This window comes from Carassius auratus, chromosome 3, assembly GCF_003368295.1.
Source record: "Carassius auratus strain Wakin chromosome 3, ASM336829v1, whole genome shotgun sequence".
In the NCBI taxonomy this organism is placed as follows: domain Eukaryota; kingdom Metazoa; phylum Chordata; class Actinopteri; order Cypriniformes; family Cyprinidae; genus Carassius; species Carassius auratus.
The window spans coordinates 8,395,317-8,421,140 of record NC_039245.1 but is presented as its reverse complement, the minus strand read 5'-3'; the positions used below and the strand labels follow the sequence as shown (position 1 = coordinate 8,421,140).

The 25,824-nt window shown below is 39.0% G+C and overlaps 1 protein-coding gene across 3 annotated transcripts in view; it reads right to left on the bottom strand.

The window, feature by feature from the left end:
• Window positions 1-3,984: 3,984 nt before the first annotated feature.
• Window positions 3,985-25,824, bottom strand: part of LOC113046493 (synaptotagmin-C) — a 39,273-nt gene continuing 17,433 nt past the window's right edge. For all 3 annotated transcript variants that reach the window (XM_026207336.1, XM_026207335.1, XM_026207337.1), the window contains exons 4-13: window positions 25,000-25,404; window positions 24,751-24,859; window positions 22,487-22,669; window positions 17,515-17,641; window positions 16,961-17,179; window positions 13,980-14,100; window positions 13,289-13,460; window positions 8,853-8,982; window positions 7,434-7,524; window positions 3,985-7,031 (exon numbers count right to left, since the gene is read on the bottom strand). In XM_026207336.1, the coding sequence (XP_026063121.1) occupies window positions 7,438-7,524; window positions 8,853-8,982; window positions 13,289-13,460; window positions 13,980-14,100; window positions 16,961-17,179; window positions 17,515-17,641; window positions 22,487-22,669; window positions 24,751-24,859; window positions 25,000-25,404 (1,553 nt within the window). In that variant the 3' untranslated portion in view covers window positions 3,985-7,031; window positions 7,434-7,437. The remainder of the gene's footprint in view (window positions 7,032-7,433; window positions 7,525-8,852; window positions 8,983-13,288; window positions 13,461-13,979; window positions 14,101-16,960; window positions 17,180-17,514; window positions 17,642-22,486; window positions 22,670-24,750; window positions 24,860-24,999; window positions 25,405-25,824) is intronic.

Sequence of the window (25,824 nt, the reverse complement as noted above, 5' to 3'; positions counted from 1 at the left end):
CGCTAAAGTCAAGCAACCAAAAAAAAAAAAAAAAAAGAAAGCAGAAAAAGCAGTTGGATAATACTGTATATTATTGTCTATTTTCTTGAGCAACTATTGTATGTGGACTGTCTCTAAAGTACTGTCCTACATATGTCACCTAAACAAATCAGTCTCGTCTCCACTCTTTGCTTCACTAATTATCAGAAAGGAGGAGACAGGCAAGTTATTGAAGAAAAAAATCATGTTTTTAGGTCGGCGTGCAACCTGTTTCTTGTCCTCGTTGCTCTTTACTGCAAGAATCTGCATAATTACTCAGACGGCCCCGAGCGACCCAAAGTGCTGTCAAATGAGAGCAGCGTGCCGCGAGCTAAGTGGCCCCGAGGCTCACGCGTTCCTCTCCTGACAAGAATAGAATCTGTTCTCCAGCGAGCAACGCAGAGAATCCACTTCTTTTGCTTTTCACAGTCAGTAAACAGAAGAATGCCCCTAGGCTAGGGTTAGTTATGATTGTCCGGAACCAGGCATCATGTGCTGGACATCGGGAGCACAGGAGTCCTGACATTTGATCCTTGCTTTACTGCAAGAGCATTTCAATGTGACCAAACATGCATTAAGTTTGCAGCATCTGCTGTGAATTCAGTAATATCTATCATTACTTGTTTCTGTCCTGTTTTATTTATTTACTTCAATTTAAGTCCATTCAAGGGAGAACTCGTGGGCCAGATAGCTATTCTGATTTTTCCAGGGTTTAATTTTAACCCCAGTCCAGCCCTGGTGGTTCTTTTGTGGAGTGGCACAATTTCGGAGGCTTTAGCTCATCTCTGTGATCTGGGTGGCCAGATTAGATGGATTTAAGGTGACCAAGGGAACTTTGGCAAAACCACTGCTAATCTTTACTCCATATATTGATTGACAGCATCACACTGCTCAAAGACTGAATTTCCAGTATAGCAAAAAATATGTAAATATTTATTAACCACTTATTATAAGGTTGTCTTTATGACACATGTTTTAGACGTTTCTTATGTTAAACAGGGCATTTATCTGATAAATAATCCAGTAAAAACAGCAATTTTGAGAAATACTTTGTATTTATATTCAAAATTAAAATGTATTTCTGTGACAGTAAAGCTGAATTTTCAATAGATATCACTCCAGTCGTCAGCATAATATGATCCTTCAGAGATCATTCTAATTCTTATTATCAATGATGAAAACACAGTTGAGCTCCTTAATATATTTATCAGAATTGTATGACCTTGTAAAATTGGTAACAATGTGAAAGGCCTCTTTTGAACAATTTAATGCATCCATCATTCAATTATTTTGAAAAGTGTATAATATATATATATATATATATATATATATATATATATATATATATATATATATATATATATCAAATTTTATATTATATTATATAATATATAGCATATATAATTGGATCATTGACCATGGACTAAAATTTGGACAATAGTTGAACACCCCAGCACACAGCTTGAATTTAAGTGAATATCTTTATTATTATAATTCAGAAAACAAAGGGAGAAAAGAGAAAAAAAAATATTGTAATGAATGAGGTGGCCCATAATTCATTTTTATTTGTGCTGCACACACAAATGTAGATGCTCTTGTGCACCATTAATGAAGATTTATGTTAGCAAATAAATGAAAACGTACCACCCTATAAAATTCATGTTATTTGCCTATAATGTGAAATTTTCATATTTCATAATACGACATGTCTGAGATGTACAAAAGCTGTCACTGTGCAACCTTTGTGGTACACCTTTGAAACTAAAGAGTGCACATTATATTTAAAGTGTACATATAGGCCTACTCAAAAGGTACATATTAGTTCCTTTTGAAAAGGTACCTCCCCAAAGAGACAGATTTGTACCTTATCAGCTCTTCTGTATCACTCAAAGCATGTATGCATTCCACTTCGAGATCGCACAAAATGTTGTTTTGTTTCCGGATGTCCGACATTATTTTTAGGAGAGGTGTCCTCCAGGTGGCACTGATTAATACACGAAGCCTTTACTGGTGCTCTCTGCTGGGAGACAGGAGCCATCTGGAACTCACACCGGGCGACCAGAGCATACAGAACACACCCATATACATACCACCACTATCTGGGTCACTGGGACTACAAATAACGTGCTTCCTAGGTACATATCTCAGGGCACAGGCGAGATAAACACGATCACCGAGCACGATCACCTACACAACACAAAACACTCCTACACTAATATTTTCACAGAATATTCTCAGTTGTCATTACAGAGATGAATCTCGATCTCGAAATGGAGGTCTTTCCCTGAGGCTGTGAAAATTAACACATAATTATTTCTTGATTACAGTGCACCATGTTCCAAATTTTACTTGATCATTTTTTCTTGTCCCATAGTGATCAAAACAGCTCCTCAAGTTTTTCTCTTCTGATCTCTCTCTCTATACAAAATCTCTCTTTCAGCTCAGTGAGCCGGGTGAATTATCTTTCTGACTAAATTATTATTTTTTTTTTTTTTTTTTTTTGCACTGTGGGAACGTTGCCATGGAGACTGCGGCTCCCCCGACCCCCAGCCCTCAGCGCGCGTGCACGCGTGTGTGTTGGGGAATGGCTCGTTCGTTGTGCTAACTGGCGTGTCTTCAGCTCTGCAGCGTCTCCGGTTGACTGTGCGCTTCTCATGCTGCTCGCACATGGCTGATGTGTTGCTGGTGTCTCGGTGTAAACCGGATCGGTCCACCAGTCTGTTTTCTCTTTGTTCTTATATTCTCATCATTACAAGCCCTGCACAGCCACGGAATCATTTTTAAAGAATGTCCCGGTAACTCCACAGTAATTTCTACAGTATGACCCCATTCACGTTTATTGTAAGTGCATCACTGTAACCCAAGTCTACATTAATTTGAACATCATGCCACTTATGCCAGTGGAGCTTAACTTGCATTGAACCTGAATTAAGGAATATTCTTTAATTCCATTCCCCTAATAGTTTTTCTCAAACATTTATCCTTTTACTGCTCTTTTCATATTGTTCGCCCCGGGGCCAGCTGCACAAACTGCTTAGAATATAGTAATATTAGAAGTCAGTCATTTAATTTTTTTAAAGACTAGTCTTTAAAAAGATAAAATAGATAAAATTGTTTTTTTTATTTATTTTTTGAAGTCAGTGCATAAAAAATAGATTGGTCAAGTTTGATCATTTTGGCCAGAGCTCTTAAGATACTATCTTAACTTCATGGCTGTGGTGATGAAAATAGCTACTGTTCTCTTGTCAAGATTTACCCCCTGCTCTTCTCCGTAACACATTTGTAGTCTTCGCCACATGCGCTAATTCCCTGCACCTGTCTCTCTTCCTGTATCTGTGTGTCAGAGAGTGCTGACTCTGGCTGTTCTGCGTACAGTGAGACTCAGATGAACAGTGCATTAGACTCACATAAATGTGACTCTAGAAGTCAAGATGGATGTCCAAGAATCAGGCTGTAACAAATTGAACCCTCTAAGCATCACACCTCACGGGTGCAATTAGCTCCAGGAAGCTGTGTGACTGGAAAAGCCATAAAGATACAACCAGATACATCTGAAGAATGAGGCTGAGGTGGAGGAAGGCCGGGTTTGATTTATGGATATATAATACAGAAAAACAGAAGCATGTACAGGAATGCAATGCTCCACAAACTGTTAATATAAACTGGGCCCACAATAAAGAACTTATGATGGTGACTAAATAATAACACACAAGTAAATGCACACAGCAGGAGGGAGAAGGGAGGGAGACACAAATTAAGAGGTACTGTATACAGAATGATCAGGTTGATTCACAACCCATTACATGAACACAAAAAGCTGCATCACGCAAACACATTGCAATGATTTTTCATACATGTTTTATTTCAGCCATCATTGCTCCAGCCTTAGACATAATCATCCTCCTAAAATTTTTTCAGTGTTGTTTTTGTTTTTTTCAGCTGAAATGTTCTCTCGCCCTGACTGCATTTCATTTTTATCTTGCTCTAAGTCTCAGCTTAATCTGAACATATAAAAAAGTAAACCTTTTCAAAGAAAACTAAAAAAGCAAACAAACAAAGAAAAATATATCCAGAAACTGTAATACCATCTCAAAGAGGATATACAATATTAACAACATTAATCATCAATGCTTTGATGATATCGAACAGGTTGCTAGGTCAACATGTTTGTCATTAGTGGTGTTAGTATCAAGTTCTTTGTCAGTTTTTTGTGTGTGTGTTGAGCATCACTTATTAAATTATCATTGCATCAAGTTGACATCATCCATGTTAATATAAGCATGCAAACACATTTCCTCAGGATCATTCAGAATTGCACTGACACAGAGAGACAGAGGAAAGAGGGGAGACAGACAGAGAAAAATATGGCCTGCGAAGAGAAAGCTATCGTCAAAGTCTATACCTGTGGAAACTGATGAAGGGGTCAGAGGTCACTCTACAGGGATTGTGCCTCCACAGTGTAAGATCTAAGGCAGCAGAAGAGATGGACCTGGAGACAGGAGCTGAAGACAGTGGGTCGATACCACATCCACATGGATGACAGAATCAATGGCCTCTTAGAAAACAACAAGTGCTGATATACGATAACAGACTAAGGAATGAGCACACACCGGCGAGATTATGTGTGTGTGCACATCCAAGGCCTGACATGTGATTAATAATGGAAACAGAAAAACAAGCTCAGGGGGGTACAGTGGGAAATAATTATACTGATGTGTATTTCAATAACATGAGTGTTAGTGATTGGTAATGCAGTATTCCTTCATTGAGGGATATGTGTGGTAGCATTGGCAGTGGTTGAACTGCGATATTAAAGAGATAGTCCATCTAAAATAGAAAATTCTGCCATCATTTATGCACTGTCACGTCATTTCAAACCTGCATGACTTTCTTTCTTTTTTCTGATATTTTGAAGAATGTTTTAAACGAAAGCAAAAGGTGTCCAAAACAACAACACTGCATCCCATTGGATTTCACTGCATAAGGATTTTGTGAGGAAAAATTGATTTGGGGTTCCACAGATTAAACTCTTACAGGTTTGGAAAGGCATGCGGGTGAGTAAATGACAGATTTTTCCTTTCTGGGTGGAATTTCTTTTTAATAGAGGCAGTGACCCTGGATATCGAGGGTATGTGAATTGAGTGCTTTGGCCACTATAATATTTCTCACTAGAGAAGCAGTGACCTTCTGAAAGAAATATATATTTTTCTATTTGAAAAAAAAAAACCCTCTGAAGTCGGTTTGTAATGTAAAATTATTGAAGTAATGTGGCTCTAAAATGATAAAAGACGTGCCCCCCTTTTTGTCTCTTTTTGCAAGGAATGCTCAGACAGAAAAGATAGTCACATTAGCCGAAAGAGATGAACAGAACCAGTTTGTCTCACCCCCCCCCCCCACCCTTTTCTGGAAAAACGTACAACATTTTATTCCTCAAAAGCTGTGGCCACCAGGTTTGTCCCCTCGTACACACAGAGCACATTTACAGAAAAAGAAAAGCACACCCAACACGAGAACACAGATCAAGCTAGGGACACGTTTCAGTGACGAGCTGGTTAGGGACACAACAGAGACGGGTCACTATCACATTCGACAGATAACAACTGAAAAACGCATCTGAGAAATAGACCCTGTCCCTACCAAGTGCAACAGGTCCTACACAAGAAATAGTTCCTCTAAGACACAGGACAGAAGACACTTGATTGTTCAAAATGAGATTTTCTCTGTGCAAGGACAAAGGACGGGAAGTGGAGACATACTCAGGGTCACGGTGACAGATACTGACACACAGGCATACACGCACACACACAAACCAACGAGCAAAAAAGACACAAAAGAGCACAAATCCTACAAACACATAGGATACCCGGAAGGAGAAAGAGGATGAACGTGTGTGTCTTTCCAAAGCTGTCCTCTTGGCAGAAGGATGATGGAGAGCACACACTTCCTCTTTTGAAATTAAAAATGTCTTAAGAGAAAAAAAAAAAAAAATCTTGGCATGGTATAAAAATAAAATACTATGGCCAGATCTTTTCCCCATAGGATATGTCTCCAGAAAATGCACACAATTCCAATGTCCTTCTCAGTTAGGGTCCTCTGGCAATGTTTGAAATCAAGGATAGCTCCCTTTGGAAGAGTTCTCGATGGGATTCAGTCTGCCAGGGTGTCCATGTCAGGGAAACATACTCTCCAATCGTTTCATTCAGTATCTGGTAGAACAAGAAGAATGGTTGGACTCTAGTAAACGAATGAAAAAAAGAAACACTGCTGATCTCATTGAGCTCCAAGCAGAAGGTGATAAAAATGTAAAAGGCAGAGGGACACATTTCAATACTGCACAACACAATTTGGCTAATGTATCCGTCCTTATTTCTCCTTCTCCAGATGGGAAAGGTCATAAAGTAGTCCTCCTCTCCAGAGAAACAGGAAACAGTTGCGAGGATTCTGCCTTGGCAGAGAAGACCATTCCAAGAACTTGCAGCTACTTGTCAGACTGAAAACACCTTGTAGAGATTTTCTATAGCTACACACAGACACCCGTACAAACTCACGTACACACATGCACTCACACATACACAGAAACATTCGTGGTCCATAATCTATCAGGTCTCTCCTGATTATTTTGTTTATTTGTATTTTTTTTAAGTATTTAAAATCTCTTTTTTTGTAGGCTCAGTTTCAAATAACTAAATAAAGATTATCTATTTAAAGTGGGAATGTTTATTTTCATATATCCCCTGAATAAATCATGACATATTTTGACTTTAACATCATTCCTGAAGCAAAACCATCCATGCCAGTTATTCTGATACTATTCAATGTACATGTATGTTTGTGTGTGTGTGTGTGTGTGTGTGTGTGTGTGATTTGTGTCTGGTCTAGTCTAGTAATTTTTCGATATATTGTGTTGGGTCTGCAGGGATGATTTAGAGGAGAAGCACTAACACAGGCACAGTCTCTTCTCTGGTTCTTTCTTGATAAAATATTATTCACAAATGAAAAGAGATAATGCTGACCTAAGGATGAGAAAAAGAAACAGAGAGACAGAAAAAAACACAGTTAACCATATAAACACAAACAGTAAAATACATAAACACAAAAAGCTTGGGCGAACAGATGGCTGCATACAGTATTGACCACACTCGCTCTCAAAATTTGGCTGGGAGTCCTGAAAATTTAGGTTATAGAATGCAGCTGTTAATAACAAAACTGTGAGAACGTAACCATATTTAGCACTCTGAAACAGGACTGTGTAAACATAGCCATTGATGTTTTTTTTTCTTCAATGTGTTAGTTCATGACTGAAACCTGAAGTACTCCAGTGTAACACACTGATGCATTCACCCACACAGACCCAATATGAGAGGAAGTGCCCTTCTATTTACAGCATGTGTTTATGTGTATGTGAGTGTACTCACATCTCTACTCAGAGTGAGGGCTGTCCACCACTATGTGTGGCTTAGGGGAGGCTGTGGCGCTCTTTGACACATATGCATTTATGGATTTTTCCTGTGAAGGGAGACATCAATGAACACACATGACTATTCAGAAAGCGATTTCGTACACATACTAAATTATCAAAGAAATGAATGATTTATTATATTGTATCTTTTCAGTATTAACTTTAACAGCGCAAATTAGCATAAGGCTGCACATAAGAAGAACCGATAACAGAAATAATGGTGCAAATACCAGTAAACTGACTACCATAAACCTTGGTAAATCACATTGCATGATTTATTTACATACTCTCCGCCCACAAAAAAGGCAAAAACAGGGTTTGTGCTGGTGCAAGGTATTAGTAATCTGGCTATATCTCCTTCTCTCTCTCTCACACACACACACACACACACACACACACACACAAATAAATAAATAATTAACTCAAAATGTCACATTCATTTATTTATTAGGTAAGTAGCCATGTAATAGGAAATACTATGTGCAATCAGTCACAAAATAACCGCTTCAGGGGTCCTGATCCTGCTGTTGAGATTTAATATGTAATACATTAGCCCTTACATAAAACTCTTATTTTATATAACCACAAGAAAGATAAGTGTTACAATAATTAAGATTATAAGTTCATTATAAATTCTAAAGGACATTATTATAGCACATTATAAATGCATTCTCGTGCATTACAAATACCTTTATTTGAATGCATATACAGGCTTCAAGGAAAGAGTTACCAGATACCTTTTCTCTTTCAATTGAGGTTTTCTTTCTTTCTAGATTTTCTTTGAGTCTTTTTTAGCAACGTTTTAGTAGCTGATACCAATACCAGTGAAAATCTGGTTTCACAATTTCAATACCACAGCAATATTAAAAGTTTTAAATGCAAACAAAAGAATGTAGTTTTAAGTATTTTCCAATTAAGGAAGCATTGATGGGAATTATTCAGTCAGCGAGTAAGGGGTCTGCTCTTTTTCATGCCAATGTTTTCTGATTAATGCTGTCAACATAATAGACAGCAGCAACTGTATTAGACTGTATTATTCACACTACAAGGTCTAATGCACACATCCATTCCCCCCCATTTGTTTACATTCACTTAAATCATAACTACATTAATATCTCTCCCAGATGGGGATGTTAACTAAAACTGCATTTGACCAAGAGGTACAAGCACATTTTATTGGGTGTGTGGGCAAATACTTTAAGACAAGTGAACCTTGAACAGGTATCAGGTGTGAAGGTTATAGGCATTTTAACAAGGACTTGGCTTGTATAGAGGACACTGCCTACACACAATCACACACTGCACACATTGATTGATTTTCACATGCTCACTCACACACACACACACACACACACTCCATGCGGTCACGCTCTACCTCCACCAGCTGGTGCCAGTGTTCAATGGGCTTGCGGGGATTCGCCAGCATGGCTGTCCAGTGCTCCCTTCCCGGTCCATCAGCATCACTGCCCACACGGCACATCCCGATCACCTCATTATGACCAATACTGAGAGAAAGAGAGGGAGAGAGTGAATTAATGCAGTTAGGCTAAGAAATGAAGGAGAACCACAGACCAGTGCATCCATTACAACAAATGGGCAAGAGAGAGAGAATGAAAGACGGCAAAGAGACACATGAGAACATGAGGAGCTAGAAAGCACAAAGTAACAAGATAAAAAATGAGGCCTATCTGGCATCATATAATTAGAAAGATGCGAACAGGACCTTAGTGTCATATAGCAACCTGCCCATTAAGACACACACACTCAGACACAGCCTGAGAGATCACATAATTACACAGACAAACAGAGAACAGAAGGAGAGAGAGACAGAGGTACATCCCAATTACTGAATTACAGGGATAAACAAAATGAGGCAAGAGCACAGGGAACGGATTCAATGATTTGAGAGAAAATTTGTCACAGAGGGCAGATGGGTAGGCATTTATGATAGGTCTACTGATTACCGAAATAAAGAAAACGAGAGAGAGAGAGAAGATTAGAAGAGAGAGAGGTGTCACAATCACTTAATTACTTGAAAAGTGAGTATGAAAAGCTGCTCAAGTAAAAGTGGAATAACAAGCGGGTTTAATAAGTGGAACACAAATAAATCTTTCCACCTGCATTTATTGTTGAATAGAGACGTGGACAGAAAATAAATGACATTCATTCATACTGTTTACTGGCAGGTAGAAGGAGTTTCTGTGCACCATGTGACAGGCCTGGATTTGTATAAAGACATCAGGGTATTACTTTATAAAGACCTACTTTCATGAGAGTAGCTTCCCTATTGCAATAGTGGTGACACACTTATAGGCAGTGTAGGTGATTTGGTTCAAAAAATGTTTTTGTTTTGCTGGTTGAAAGCCTCTTCACATACTGACAGAAATAATTAAGTTAAGTGGTCTAAATATATCATCTGTGGAAGGTGCAGGACCATGAAATATTTGTCCAATCATATTCCTCGGCCCAAGGACTACGATTGGCTGCCCTACCTATCAAAGTACAGTAGGTATTTGCATACATCTGCACACCATGTTCGCGCAGACGTGATTTGTCATCAGCGCTTTCCATTATGCTATTGCAGACCGAGCGAAAATGGAAGGCTTTATTATTGTAATATTATATGCATTGTACTGTAGTAATTTCTCACCCATGAATGGGACATGCAGTAATCTGACAGCGTTGTATTCAGTCCTCCATCCACGGCGTCTCCCACTGTGTTGCTGATTAGCCTCTGGGCGGCCTGTGCGTTCATGTGTTTCGGAGGAGGCGTGGCTTTGGAGACTGATTTGCAGTGTCAGATCTTATGCCTTCAAAGTTAGCTTGCTATAGCTAACCTCTCCCTACCTTTAATAATAACAGTCGTTTCACCAGAAATAAGGGACCCTGCTACAATTTTTATATACACATTATTGTTCAAAGGTTTGGGGTCAGTAGAATTTTTTTTTAAATTAAATTATGCAAGTCTCTTATGCTAAACAAGACTACATTTATTTGATTTATTAATGTAAAAAAACGTAATATTATTACAATTTAAATGAAGTGTTTTCTATTTTAATATATTTCAAAATGTGATTTATTCCAGTGATGGCAAAACTGAATTTTCAGCAGCCAATTCTTCAGTCTTCAGTGTCACGTGATCCTTCAGAAATCATTCTCATACGCTGATTTGCTGCTCCAGAAATATTTTTTCTTATTATCAGTATAACAGTTGTGCTGCTTAATAAAAAATATATTTATTTATTAAAATTATATTTATTTATGGAAACCATGATACATTTTTTCCATGATTTTTTTTGTGATATTAAGTAAAAAAGCATTTTAAATGTCTTTGTCATTGTAAAATGACTTTGATGTCGATTTATAAAAGCGTTATTTCTTCAAAGAATTTGCACTGATCCCCAAAGTTTGAACAGTAGTTTAGATAAATTAAACTCTCCTTTCAAATAAATTTAATGAAAACAAAGAGGCACAAATAAATGAGTCACTGATTCACAGAGTCTCCCGAGTCTATTTTTTTTAAATGAAATATTGAGATAAATGCTGCTGTGGACTGTGTCTACTCAGTTATATTAATCATTTAGCTTTTAGTATAAATGTATTTGGCTAATTTATTGCTGCCATCCTAAATCAGATCTATAATTTTGTGCCAAATAAATACAGCTTGGATAGTTATTCAATTAAACTGAATTAACGCCTGTACATAGCTTCAATGTAGCTACTCTTTGTAAGCTGGCTGAAGCATAGCTAACTATTTGTTTTGTAAATAGTAGCATGACTGTAGTTTAAAGTAGCTCCACCAACACTTCCACTAAATCAAGTCATGCTCAAAGAAATGTGTGCCACCAAGAGTTATGTCCTGCCATTATTTTAATAACAATGCTGCCAAAATAAATCAGTCAAGCTTTAGTGAAGACTTAAAGTCGTTGTGTTGTAAAAGCGTGAGATCATATGAATAACATCAGTTTTATGAAGTAGTCTGCAAGCTATAAACAACATTTCTTCATCTCAAACAAAAATAGCTTTGCCTGCTCCTGTGTGTCGTCATCCACAGTAATGCCGGTTTCAATACAGAAACACTAAAATATTGCAAAATGGATTGTTTAGCATGCCAGATACATGCAAGAAATGACTATTACCGAGCCGATAAGGCTTCTGAATGGAGCGTTTAGCACAGATGGCATGCAGCAAAGCTTAGAGCAATTCATCAGCCGCTATCTGCGGCTCACAGATGAGCTGTTTCATTAGGAGGAGCTGCTGGTGTGCCACGTGCCACTGGGAACAGATGAAATCATGGAGAGCATAGACAAACACACATTTGGGAAACTCGGATGTGGATTTCCTCAGAACTGAAAGCGGTTCTTAAAATAGAATCTGATGCACGATTTGTATGCTCCTGATTTTGCAAGTCATATTTTTTTCACAAAAGCACACAAAATATGGCCATAAAAGTGGGATTAGATGACACAACACACCTAGCATTTTTTTAAATAATTTTGTAATACCTTTTGTAATACAAAAGCTAGACATAAATGCCATTCTGAAGGTCTATCATACCGAAGTGCTGCAAAAAGAGCTCCACACATACAGAAGAGGTGACTTAAGTTGTGCCCACCGGACAAGAAACACTGGCTGTGTTACAGAGTGTCTCACCATCAGACACCACTTCCATTAGTTTTAGGCCATCATGTATATTCATGAGGGGTCTGTCTTTATGCAAAACCACCAGGGATAGTCTGACACTTAGGGGCATAAGGCCCTATGTTCAGTGGAGCCCATACACACATAAATATGTACAACATGTATTCTAACTCACCAATTGAAAAACAAACAATCTCATCAGTATCAGTCAAAGAGATCCTTAAATATATGAAAAGATCATACTTCAGTTTTCCACTGCTTATTTCTCAACAACATAGTAAAATGCACTATAACAAGTCTCAGTTAGGTTAACACAGTACACGTGTCATGGGATTTTAAATAATATAATAAATAAAAAGAAAACAGATAGAGTTAGAGGTCTTCACCCATACACATATATAATTGCATAATAAATTAAAAGAAAAATAGAATAGAAAAAGATTAGAAAGGTAGTTAGATTTTTTTAAGAATATAATTAGAATACTGAGTGTTAAAGTTAGAGGGTCAGATAAAGATGGAAGAGATGTGTTTTAAGCTGATTCTTGAAGATGGCTAAGGACTCAGCTGCTCGGATTGAGTTGGGGAGTTCATTCCACCAGAAGGGAACATTTAATTTAAAAGTCTGTAAAAGTGACTTTGTGCTTCTTTGGGATGGCACAATCAAGCGATGTTCACTTGCAGAACTCAAGCTTCTAGAGGGCACATAAATCTGAACAAATTTAGGTAAATGGGTGCAGAGCTAGTGGTAGTTTTGTAGGCAAACATCAATGCCTTGAATTTTATGCGAGCAGCTATTGGAAGCCAGTGCAAATAGATAAACAGAGGTGTGACGTCTATTCTTTTTGGCTCATTAATTAATAACTGCATTAATAACTGCACTAGTCTTTGGAATGGTAGCATAAATTAATCTGGAGAAATATTAACACAATTGGACTCTGTAGGAAACACTGTGCAGATCTAATTTGAATCTCTCCCACAGAATTTCAATACATGCTTTATTCTTTCAACAAATGAAAAATCCATGTGTTCCTGAATAAGATCTGTGAGACACAGCCTGTAATCATGCCTAAAGTTACAAGTGGGCACTTCCTGTCAAGCCTCATATCACAACAGTGAGCTTGATGTGTTGCAGCATGTCTCACAGCATGAAAAAGACAGTCATGATCTTACCAGTCGTAGTCCATGACGGCGATGATGAGCGACACATTGTCAATGTTCTCGTTGGGGATATCAAAGACCAGAGCCTCATTATACGTAGGATTGAGAGTATTCTTCTTTATGGACGTCTTCCTCTTTTTCAGCCTTCGACCTTCACAAACCAGAGATGCCTTTACATATGGATCTGAGAAAGCAAGAAAAGAAAATTTGTCAAAGAAATAGCAACAGCAAGACGTAGTACATTGACAATATTACTAATTAATGCTAGTAATGGCATCAGTAATTATTGTGCTAGCAATAATGATACATTTACATTACTTTTTCATAATGCACCTGGATAGCGCAACATAATCATGTCCTGTAAGAGGAATCTTTATTACATTACTTCAAGCCTTGCTGTGATTATTAAATAAGCCAACATTAATTAAAGATGTTGCTCGTTCTTATGACTGTTATGCTGATACCTTTTTTTTTTTACTTTTTAGAGGTGCGATTTGATATTCAGAACTTTCAGAATTGATGGTTTTGTGACCTTTAATGTTATTTCATTATTCATATGCTGGACGTGTTACACCAAGGTTATTAATGAGCAGCAGTTTCATCACGCCTCAATGTCAACAATGTCTGAGGCGCTAATGAGGTATCGCTGTTAATTATGAGGGAATTAGAGGGATGGCTGGGGACCACGGACGAGACCTGGTACCTGAGAAGCCCGTGAGGTCCATGGCTTTCAGATTGGTGGCCTTAATGATGGTGACGGTCAGTCTGCCAGCTGTTGGCAGGTAACACAGTGAGAAGTTCAGCTCGCCCAGGTCAGCTTTCTCCTGCAGACACAAAAACATATCGAGAGGTCCAAAGTTCACTTAGAAGTTAAACTGTGAGAAATGCAAATGCTGAAAGCAATGCACAAAAATAAGGAAATTCATGAAAAAAAAAGATAACCCCGTCTCTGTTGAAATGTTTAAAAAATGTATTTGTCCATGTAAGATGCAAGGATAAATGAAGGAATGTCTGTGGCTTTTAATGCTTAATCAAACATTTTTAAAGTATTTCTCAATGTTCGAATCAAATAGACAGCATCTCCGCAGAATTCATTTGAACTCATCCTTGAATTTTTTGAAACAAGGAGAAAATCATGTTTAGAGTAATGCACTTGCAGTGAAAGTCCATGGAAATGCACTTTAATAAAAATTAAAAACACACTTTTTTGGAGTACATCCACATGACCATGTAAATCCAATAAACTCTCTCTGTCTGTAACTTAGCAAGCAAGACTACTGCAAAGAGACTGTTCTGAAGTATATGTGTTGAGATGCTACGCCTGTTTTTACACTCTTGGTTGAACCTTTCATCTTTCTCTCAAGTTCTTGTTCTGTCAGACAGAATTAATCATGAGCTATGATGAAAAAAGAACAAGGGTAAGAGAGGTAAGCAAAAAGAGCTACAGTATTTCATCAAAAACGTCAAGCGTCTAAGGTACAGTACATCTCCAAGAACTATAGGAGCTGCCAGCTTTGGGTCTGGGTCCATAAACGTGATATGAATGCTGTGTTATGTGAGTGTTTTTATTTATTTATTTTTTTTTTTACACTCCAGCACTTTACAAAATGTTTTAGAACCCAAATATGATCTTTTCAAACCAGCTGATTAGGTAAATCCGCTAACGTCACCTGAGCGGCCGATTGGCTGAATCCTGCATTTGAATCCAACATTTCGTTTACATCCATTCACATGTCAGACACACAAATGTCAAAAACGTACTCAAAATCCAGCATGCATCACTGAATCCTTTTTAAATTTGTCTTGTCAGACAGATTAGATGGTGCTTAATGTATTTTCTTCCCTTCATTTGACCTAGCCGTGCTGTGGAAAATTTAATCTACCTTATTTAAGCACAGCAGCAGCTTGTCTTTGATCTGATTTATTCTCTCTGTTCTCTAAATGTACAAACACGTTTTAAAATAGCAATATTCTATGATCATGATAAAAATGTTTCTAAAAACTGCTCCATTAAGATACAGTGGCAATTTGTGAATTGCTCTTGAAAAAAGCTCCTTTGCACAGTTGACCTTCACTAATTTCATGTGATTTTCTTTGGAAGGATGAGCACATGCATCACTAGATCACCTCACACCTCTGCTACCAACATCCCCAAGGACACATCATCATCATCATCATCATCATCGCATTAGCATGTAATCACGCATGATTATCAATTGTGAAAATGAATTATTATAAAATGAGGTTTTCAATTCTACTTAAGAGAGATACGCAAGTACCATGAAAGATACCACCATTATCATAAAATCTGTCCTGGCTAAGGTTCTCATGAAATCCAGCACAATTTCTTGGATGGAATTCACTAAACTGTGTTTTAGTGCAAAACCTTGCATCTTAAACCACATGTCACTCGAAAAACAGTTGCATATGTACTGCCCAAAAGAGACAATTATGCATATTGTTATTGATGACAGCAGTAATTTATCAAGCGATGATCAATGTTCACTGTTGCATCCCAACACACCATACTTTTAATGGCTCTTTGGCACTGACATTGTATCTCCAGCAGCTACAGCAAGAGAACAGTAATGATGGACCGCAGCTTCTCACTCAGGGCTGTGTATATGCTAATAGGACAGAGAGCGTCACAAATGGGTGGGACTTTCACTAACTATAACTTCATAGTCTGGAACTGCTTGTGTAGAGAGACTGTTTATGATTTTTTAGAAGTGGATTTTTACCATTATAGGGTGGTTGTTTTCACACACTGTGGCCACACAACTGTTCAATACCTTATAAAAGTGATTTTTGCATTGTATGGCACCTTTAAGGAGTAGAGTGTTATATATCCAGAAGTTTGGTATTGTCAAGCGCACTTCCAGCATTTCTTACTGAGGTGTTGGCATGATGCTGATGTGTTCAGTGCGAGTGCTTTGACATACTGAGCAGTGGTGCTCACAGCAGGCCCAGGTCATGTTGCCATCCTGTTCCCCACTCTCATCTCTACTACTGTGTATGGCAATAAATGTAGCAAAAAAATGATCACTGTTCAGTATGGCTATTCAGCTCAGGTCCTTGATGGCCACTTTCCTGCAGGGTTTAGATTTACCCACAGTTTAATGCATGTCAACAAGCTAATCAACAGTTCGCCCAAGATGTAAATTCTGTCATCGTTTATGCACCCAACCTGTATGATTTTCTTTCTTCTGTGGAACAAAAACAAATTTTTGTTTCTGACATCAGACCATGATTCTTAAAAATATTTTCTTTTTTGTAGTATCAAAGAAAGTCAGTCATACCGGTTTATAATGTTTTTGGTTGAAGGATTTCTTGAAAATTACACACAGGTGTTTTTGATTAGTGCTGTAACTCAACTCCCCGGGACAACGGCCCTCCAGGACTCTAACTGAATAGCCCTCGTGTACGGTCTCAGCATAGTAAATCAGATCGTGACAGTCCAACATCTGTTGTAGTGTAGCGGTCTGCATCCTTCATAACCTACTGTAGCACCCAGAGCCGGTGTTTGTGGCGTTACCTAATTTGCGTAGATCTTTCAGCAAATCACATGCTAAAACTCAGACAGCATGTGCAAACACACAACACTATCAACTACTCACTCTCACCGACTCCCTTTGTATTTAAGGTCTAATGAACCTTTAATATGTGTTTGTGTCACTATCTCACCGTGGTTCCTTCTATGATGTCTCTCCAAACTGGCTTCTCCCCGGTGCCCTCGCTGAAGTCCAGCAGGTTATCCACCACCACTTGACCTATGAGGTCATGTCTGGAGAAACGATCAAAGTCGTAGACGGAGAAGTGGAGCTTGCGCGAGTGCAGCTCTCCCAGTGGCACGCCGAACTGGAACGTCTCATTAAAAACCGGGTTGAGAGTTTTTCTGTGCACCTGCAAACCAGAGCCACGGAAAGACCGAGTGGAAATGAGAGAAAGTGAAGGGAATTAGATAAGCGGAGGAGCTGAGAAGGAAAAGTGAGCGAAGGGAGTGAACAAGAGATTGGTTAACGTCAAAACTGCAAATGCATAAAGTGATTTCAAAATGCACAGTCTGATATAGATGTATTTTTAGATGAACTAGGGCAATGGGAAAAAAATCACACAGGCAGACTGAGAAACGCAACCAGATCTTAATGAGTCCTAAGAGGGTCTGCCATCTGAACAGTGGATTATTGTAATAGCAGGGAGCTGACTGCTGTCTCACTAGGATAAAAAAAAAAAGATACCTTGGTCTGAAATTTCTTCTTCCTATCAGGCAGTAAGTAGATCTTGACATAAGGATCCGAGAAACCATTGGCATCCTTCGCCGGGAGGTCCAGGGCTTTCAGTATCTTAACCACCAGCTGCTCCGTGCTGTAAGAAAGACATGTCAGCGTCACCGTAATTCACTTTGAACTATCTGGAAATGCCTGGGCTCGCTAGCCTGGGCGTGAGTTCATTTCAGCATCATCTAACCGGCAATGACAAGAGCGCGAGTTTATGTTGAAATAGGCTGACATCCAGGCCAGTATCAGGACAGCAATGCAGCACTGAGTTCAGTGAGGCTCAATGGCTGTCAGGTTCAGAAAAACAGGGGGAGAAAAAAAGGAGGTGCCAACTGTACGATCCAGCTCTATGGCTTGCAATTGACAGATGGACAGAGCCGCACTTGAACTGCCCGAGCTAAATGGATCTTGTACGAAAGTGAATATATGAGATAATACATCCCTAATGTGAATTTAAAGACATGAATATTTGATGCATAATGCAATGACTGTGGCCTCCAACACCGGACTTTATAAATAATCCAGAGCTTATTATGAGGCAAACCATAGGTCATTTCATGGTTAGACTGCAGCGGGGTTGTTGCGGTCTGGTGCCAAGCACAGCACGACTGTGAACTTCTGATCCGCGAGGCTCACCCATTGTTTGTGCAGATGTAAGTAAGAGAGGCGGGGGAAGTTCTGTGGTTGCTAATCAGGCCTTGTTAGAATGTGTCTCTCAGTGTTAACAAACGCGTCACCCTTTCATTAGGACACACAAACAAATCAGCAACTCTGGGGGAGGGAGAACACAAGCAGAAATCCAATATGACCTTAGATTGACATGTCGATCATAAAGAATGCGCAATGACATGGTACAAATCTCAATTAATCAGGATGGTAGCAAATAAGTTAATCGTGTGATGTTATCATCCAATCTGTAAGTGACAAATTTAATCATTCATTATTGTATTATCATATCAAGACAAGGATAAAAGGGCTATTCACACTGACAGCAATTTTAAGAGATTCTTTTTTAAGGAATGCTGGTGATTTAAAGCAATATGAGCGACAGCAACCCAACTTATGGTGATAAAATTAGGAAGAGCTTGACTTATGCAAATAAACAGTATGTGCAATATAACTGGTTTATTTTCACACACACACACACATACAGTATTGTTCAAAATAATAGCAGTACAATGTGACTAACCAGAATAATCAAGGTTTTTCATATTTTTTTTATTGCTACGTGGCAAACAAGTTACCAGTAGGTTCAGTAGATTCTCAGAAAACAAATGAGACCCAGCATTCATGATATGCACGCTCTTAAGGCGGTGCAATTGGGCAATTAGTTGAATTAGTTGAAAGGGATGTGTTCAAAAAAATAGCAGTGTGGCATTCAATCACTGAGGTCATCAATTTTGTGAAGAAACAGGTGTGAATCAGGTGGCCCCTATTTAAGGATGAAGCCAACACTTGTTGAACATGCATTTAAAAGCTGAGGAAAATGGGTCGTTCAAGACATTGTTCAGAAGAACAGCGTACTTTGATTAAAAAGTTGATTAGAGAGGGGAAAACCTATAAAGAGGTGCAAAAAATGATAGGCTGTTCAGCTAAAATGATCTCCAATGCCTTAAAATGGAGAACAAAACCAGAGAGACGTGGAAGAAAACGGAAGACAACCATCAAAATGGATAGAAGAATAACCAGAATGGCAAAGGCTCAGCCAATGATCACCTCCAGGATGATCAAAGACAGTCTGGAGTTACCTGTAAGTACTGTGACAGTTAGAAGACGTCTGTGTGAAGCTAATCTATTTTCAAGAATCCCCCGCAAAGTCCCTCTGTTAAAAAAAAGGCATGTGCAGAAGAGGTTACAATTTGCCAAAGAACACATCAACTGGCCTAAAGAGAAATGGAGGAACATTTTGTGGACTGATGAGAGTAAAATTGTTCTTTTTGGGTCCAAGGGCCACAGGCAGTTTGTGAGACGACCCCCAAACTCTGAATTCAAGCCACAGTACACAGTGAAGACAGTGAAGCATGGAGGTGCAAGCATCATGATATGGGCATGTTTCTCCTACTATGGTGTTGGGCCTATTTATCGCATACCAGGGATCATGGATCAGTTTGCATATGTTAAAATACTTGAAGAGGTCATGTTGCCCTATGCTGAAAAGGACATGCCCTTGAAATGGTTGTTTCAACAAGACAATGACCCAAAACACACTAGTAAACGGGCAAAGTCTTGGTTCCAAACCAACAAAATTAATGTTATGGAGTGGCCAGCCCAATCTCCAGACCTTAATCCAATTGAGAACTTGTGGGGTGATATAAAAAATGCTGTTTCTGAAGCAAAACCAAGAAATGTGAATGAATTGTGGAATGTTGTTAAAGAATCATGGAGTGGAATAACAGCTGAGAGGTGCCACAAGTTGGTTGACTCCATGCCACACAGATGTCAAGCAGTTTTAAAAAACTGTGGTCATACAACTAAATATTAGTTTAGTGATTCACAGGATTGCTAAATCCCAGAAAAAAAAAAATGTTTGTACAAAATAGTTTTGAGTTTGTACAGTCAAAGGTAGACACTGCTATTTTTTTGAACACACCCCTTTCAACTAATTGCCCAATTGCACAGCCTTAAGAGCGTGCATATCATGAATGCTGGGCCTTGTTTGTTTTCTGACAATCTACTGAACCTACTGGTAACTTGTTTGCCACGTAGCAACAAAAAATATACTAAAAACCTTGATTATTCTGGTTAGTCACATTGTACTGCTATTATTTTGAACAAAACTGTATATGCATACATACATTTATTTATTGGGGCTTCACAGAAAATATTTGCATAGAATATTAAGCAATATTTTTAACTTATATTATACATTGTATCAGTTTGACCGAATTAGAAATGAATCTCAAGGCAAATGGCACGCAGCACAATTGCACACTTTAAATCAGGCTGGTCTTTAGAAATGTACGCTGCCATTAGCACTCAGGGCTATGAATATATAATTCAAAATGACAGGTTCTGTCTTGCCCACATTAGAGCAAGCATTTAAAGCCAGCCCGTAGCCCCCCACCCCAGTCATGTGTTGCACGGCACAACGGCTTTTCATTATTCAGTGACAGGCTCCTTGCCCATCCTCCCCTCTCCCTTTACAATATCACTGCAAAACAAAAACCCCAAACAAATGTCATGCACAGGCTGTCTGAGAGCGGTCTTCTTGAAAATGCACTGATCTCAGTTGGAATTAGACAAATAGACAGATAAATTTAAATAAATAATAAAACAACATTCAGCTCCAACCCATACAGACAATGGGTTAGAAATAGCTGCTATTCCCTCCGTGTCGCATGTGTTATCGGCCTACTGCTGTGCTGATAGAAAGCTACGTCCCACTGGATGCGACTCTGACAGATAGTGTCAACCTGCCCGCTATCCCCCGAAACGCTTGTACATATTTGTGACATATTCGCCTTAATGTTTTGCAAAGGTGTGATGACGTCAATTAAACACACGGGGATGGGAAACAATATTGGCCGCTAGTGCTCATGTAAACGCTGAGTAACAATTACGATTGAATTTGCTTTAAAAAGAAATAGAAATTATGTTCAATTACTCACACTAGTATGTCAAAAAAAAATTGTAATTTCATTTCACGTTAACAATATATAGTTATTTTTGCCGGGAAAAAAAAGCTTTTTATAATACCAAATCTTTAGATGGCACTGAAATTTCACAATTCTCAGACAAAAAAACTAATACGCCTACCTACTATAAGTAAAAAGCTCTTTAGACAAGTAAACCTTATGAAACTATATGACGAAGAAATAAAACAAACAAAAATACAAATGTGTAAAGTAAATAATTGTGAAATTGGCTATTTGACTTGAACTTGATTCTGTACTCAGATGCTGTGACTGATGGCTTTATGTGTTTATACTGGTGGGGGTTGAAAACACATGCAAATCACAAACGTTTGTGACTGTAACTAACATCACTTGAGTGTAACCGCTAATTCAGAATCGAATCCAAAACTGTCAGACAAAGTTCTACCAGTTTATCGTGTGTACCATAATATTACTCATCCCCAGCTCACCTTGATTGTTTCAAACCCTCTTTCTTTCTAACACAAATGATGTTAAGCAGAATGTCTAAGTTGCTCTTTTCCACACAATGAAAGTGAAGGGTGCCACGGCTGTTCATTAAATGTACAGTAAAAGAAGAGCTTAGACATTGTGCTAAATATCTCCTTATTTTTTCCACAGAAGAAAGAAAGATTTAAAAAGGTTTGAAGCAACATGAGGCAAAAGCAGAACTTTTATTTTTAGGTGAACTATCCTTTTTTTTCAAATGCTTTCCATCTCATGGGCACACTCAATCATGACATACTCACCTTAGAACTCACAGTAGAACAAAATAGACCGATAATACAATGAACAGGGACAGAGGTGTCAAATCATTTATTTGAACTACTCCCTATGTGTTAGGAATAAGATATCAATCTCCACTCACCCATCTTCATCTCTTTGCCTCCTTCGGCCTACTCTGTAACACAGTGCTGTTATATTATGTGTTGACAGGCTGTGCTGTTTAAAGTGGCTGGTCATATATAATTCATGAGTGAAACAGCCTCTCCCTCCTTCATTTCTCAAACATCAGCACTTTCCACCATTCTAATGTCCCTCTGTGTGATGGCAAAAGAAAGGACCCAGTCTGACGTGCACGGGCTGCCCACGGCGGGCCTGACTATAACTCATTGTGCTGACTGCTACTCCCCTGCTCCTTTCTCCAGCTCGCCTTTTCAATTGTGAGCCCTGCCGATGCAATCTATTTATAACCCACTGATGTATTGAGAGGCATGGATCCACATCATGTGACAGTTCCATACGAGATGCTTCCCCATGGGGAGAGGAGGTAATGGCGGGATGGATTCGAGTGGACTCACTTGAAGGCGTAGCGTAGGAGGAAGCTGATTTTGCCGCAGGTGTCGCCTTGCTTGCCATCCCCCTGGTCTCCCTGGCGCAGCCGGTAAAGTTCTGGTTTGATCTGCCCGATGCTGGTCAGCTGCTCACTCTTCTCCTCACCATGGAAATCAGGGCTGGATAACTGGTGAGTCATGGGCTTGGGCCTGGAGAGAGACCAGAGGGTGAATACATTCACACATGTGCATGTAGCTATAGACAAACACAAGGACTGGTAGAGAGAAACGAAACAATCTTCAGATGATATTTCACCCCAGAGTCAAAAGAAGGCCCACTTGAACCTTTTGGAGTTTTTGCATTGCATTTTCATAAAAAAAAACAAAACAAAACAAAAAAAAAACTGATTACTTATCCAAAATAATTAAAGGGGGGGTGAAATGCTATTTCATGCATACTGAGTTTTTTACACTGTTAAAGAGTTGGATTCCCATGCTAAACATGGACAAAGTTTCAAAAATTAAGTTGTACGTTTGAAGGAGTATTTCTGTTCCAAAAATACTCCTTCCGGTTTGTCACAAGTTTCGGAAAGTTTTTTTTTCGAGTATGGCTCTGTGTGACGTTAGATGGAGAGGAATTTCTTTATATGGGTCCTGAGGGCACTTCTCCCGGAAGAGCGCGCGCTCCCGTAGAGCAGAGCACTGAGAGCACAACAGGAATTCATTGATCAGAGCGAGAGCGTCGCGAAATGTCACAAAAGGAGTGTGTTTTTGGTTGCCAGGGCAAGACAACCCTGCACAGATTACCAAAGAAAAAACAGCATTAAGGGACCAGTGGACAGAGTTTATTTTTACAGAGCATCAACGGAGTTGTGCAAGTGTTTGTGTTTGTTCCCTGCATTTCTAAGATGCTTGTTTTACAAACAAGGCCCAGTTTTTTTCCTCAAGGCAATGTCAGAACCGTTAAATATGTTTTTCAACAGCTCTGGGTAATGTCACAGCTTCCAAACGCTCTCGACGCAAAAGCCTACTGGCGCTTGTGATTCTTTAGCTCCGCCGACACGTCACGCCTCTAGGTGCTCGTGTTTTTCCGGGAAAAATCGGTACAGACTATCTTTCTCTTATGAATATAATAAAACTAAAGACTTTTTGGAGTTATGAAGGATGCAGTACTACTCTATAGGTACTCAAGATTAACAGGATATTGAGTGAAAACGAGCATTTCACCCCCCCTTTAAGCATTTACTCATTGTAGTATTGTTGCATTGCCTTTAATTTAAGCTAACTGAAATGATTCACCCAGTAAGGTTGCTCGGAAGTCATGGTCATGAAAAAAAACGCCCTGAGTTTTTGACCTCTTCACCTTTTTCTGTTGCTTATTTCGAATTCTGCTCGTGGACAGGGTCGTCACTAGATTTTTACGTAGTTTAGAGTGACAAATCATACCAGCGTACTTTGAGGTCAAAAATGCGTACAGGTTGGCAGTTCTGGATGTAATTTGTATTTCATCTTGTCTGTAATGCCTGAGCAGCGTTTGTGAGCGCTGGCTCAGTGTTTATTTGATTACAGCCGTTACCCGGGAAACCTCTCTTGCGTGTGCTCTACAAGCGCCTCCTGCTGGCAGAGAATGAATTTGCATATGCCGCCACAAATAGAGTGCAAGGTTTTTGTTTTGCCTTGGTACCGAGAACCGTGGATTGTCACTGGTATTGGTACCGAATCCTGAAATTGTGCTACCGTGACAACACTACTGAACTCCAAAGTTTCGAAATAGAGTTAGGGTAGTGTTTTTTTTTTTTTTATTAACCAAAACTTTTATTCAGCAAGGAAATTGAAAAAAAGTGCATTTATAATGTTACAAAAGACTTCTATTTCAAATAGATGCTTATTGCATTACTACTGATTCACACAACCTGATTCCACAAACATGTGAAGCAACACAATTGTTTTCAATATTGCCAATAATAAGAAATGTTTTCTGAGCATCAAGTCAGCATTATCAGATTGATTTCTGAAGGATCCCGTAACATTGAAGACTGGAATAATGGCTGCTGAAAATTCAGCTTTGCCATGACACAGACAGTAATAAACTGCATTTGAAGAAACAGTTAGAATATATAGAAAACAGATATTTTAACCTGTAAGTATTTCACAATATTAGACAATAGGAAATAAAAAAAATAAAAAAAACTTCAATACAACATTCTGCAAGACACAAACCACACACTCATTCCATCCTGTAACACACACACAGAAACCACAGACAGCTACAAGAAGAGGAGGTCACTGACCTGGTGGTGACCTGCTGCTGGGTGTGGGCATTGGGCAGATCTTTCGCAGCTGAGCCTCCTTCTGTTGCAGGGGGCAACTCGGGAGATGTCTGGCTCAACTTAAGGTTTGCTGAAAAAGTAAGAAACCATAAGCCACAGAAAAGATGAAAGGAGTAATTAAGAGAATGGAGTATAATTAACAACAATCACTGTCTCTTAGGTTTCACAAAGAGTGCTTCTGAGTTTAATACACACTAGACTTTTGCTCACCAGCATTGTTAGGATAAGAGTCCATGTCTAGGTAAGAATGCTCCTGCATCTCCTGTGGACCTCCAACCACACCCCCCACGACCAGCCCCCCTCCGCCCTCCACCCCCATTAGGTCGGAGAAATGGGGGTGATGCTGCCCATGCTGTGAGAGCGAGGGATACAGCGAGGTAGAGGAGTGAGTATCTTTCCTCTGCAACAAGGGAGGAAGGAGAGAGGCACCCCCTCCACCTCCAACCCCACCCAGACCGGCACCGCCGGGCAGGAGCCCAGACGTCAAGCTCAGACCCCCGCCTTCCTTATCTCTCCACGGCAACCAGCAGAGCTTCCATGAGACGAAGAGAGAGACAGACAGCAGCACGATGCCACAGAACGTTACAATGACGGAGAGCAGACTCACGGAGATCTCTGAAACAGAGAGGGAGAGAGGGAGAGTTTGATTTATTACAACCTTGACAAGAAACAAAAATTGCAAGGAATTTAATGATTCTGGTTCAAATCCCAATAAACGCTTCCGGTTCCTTTATAATTACACTAATGATTCTTTTAGGACTTGAATAATTGTATACTGTATACAAAACACATATACTTTATATTAAAAAAGGCAAGAAATTTAATGATTATAGTTAAAATTTTCCAATAAACGCTTCCGATTCCTAATAATTACACCAATGATTCTATATTCTAAAATAACTAGTCCTAACTATATACTAAGCATGTATACAACATTTTATATATACACAGACATACAACCAAAACTCATCTACTAAATAAAAACTCAATAACCTAATAAAAAATATTTTGTAACATACTTGTATAATGTATACA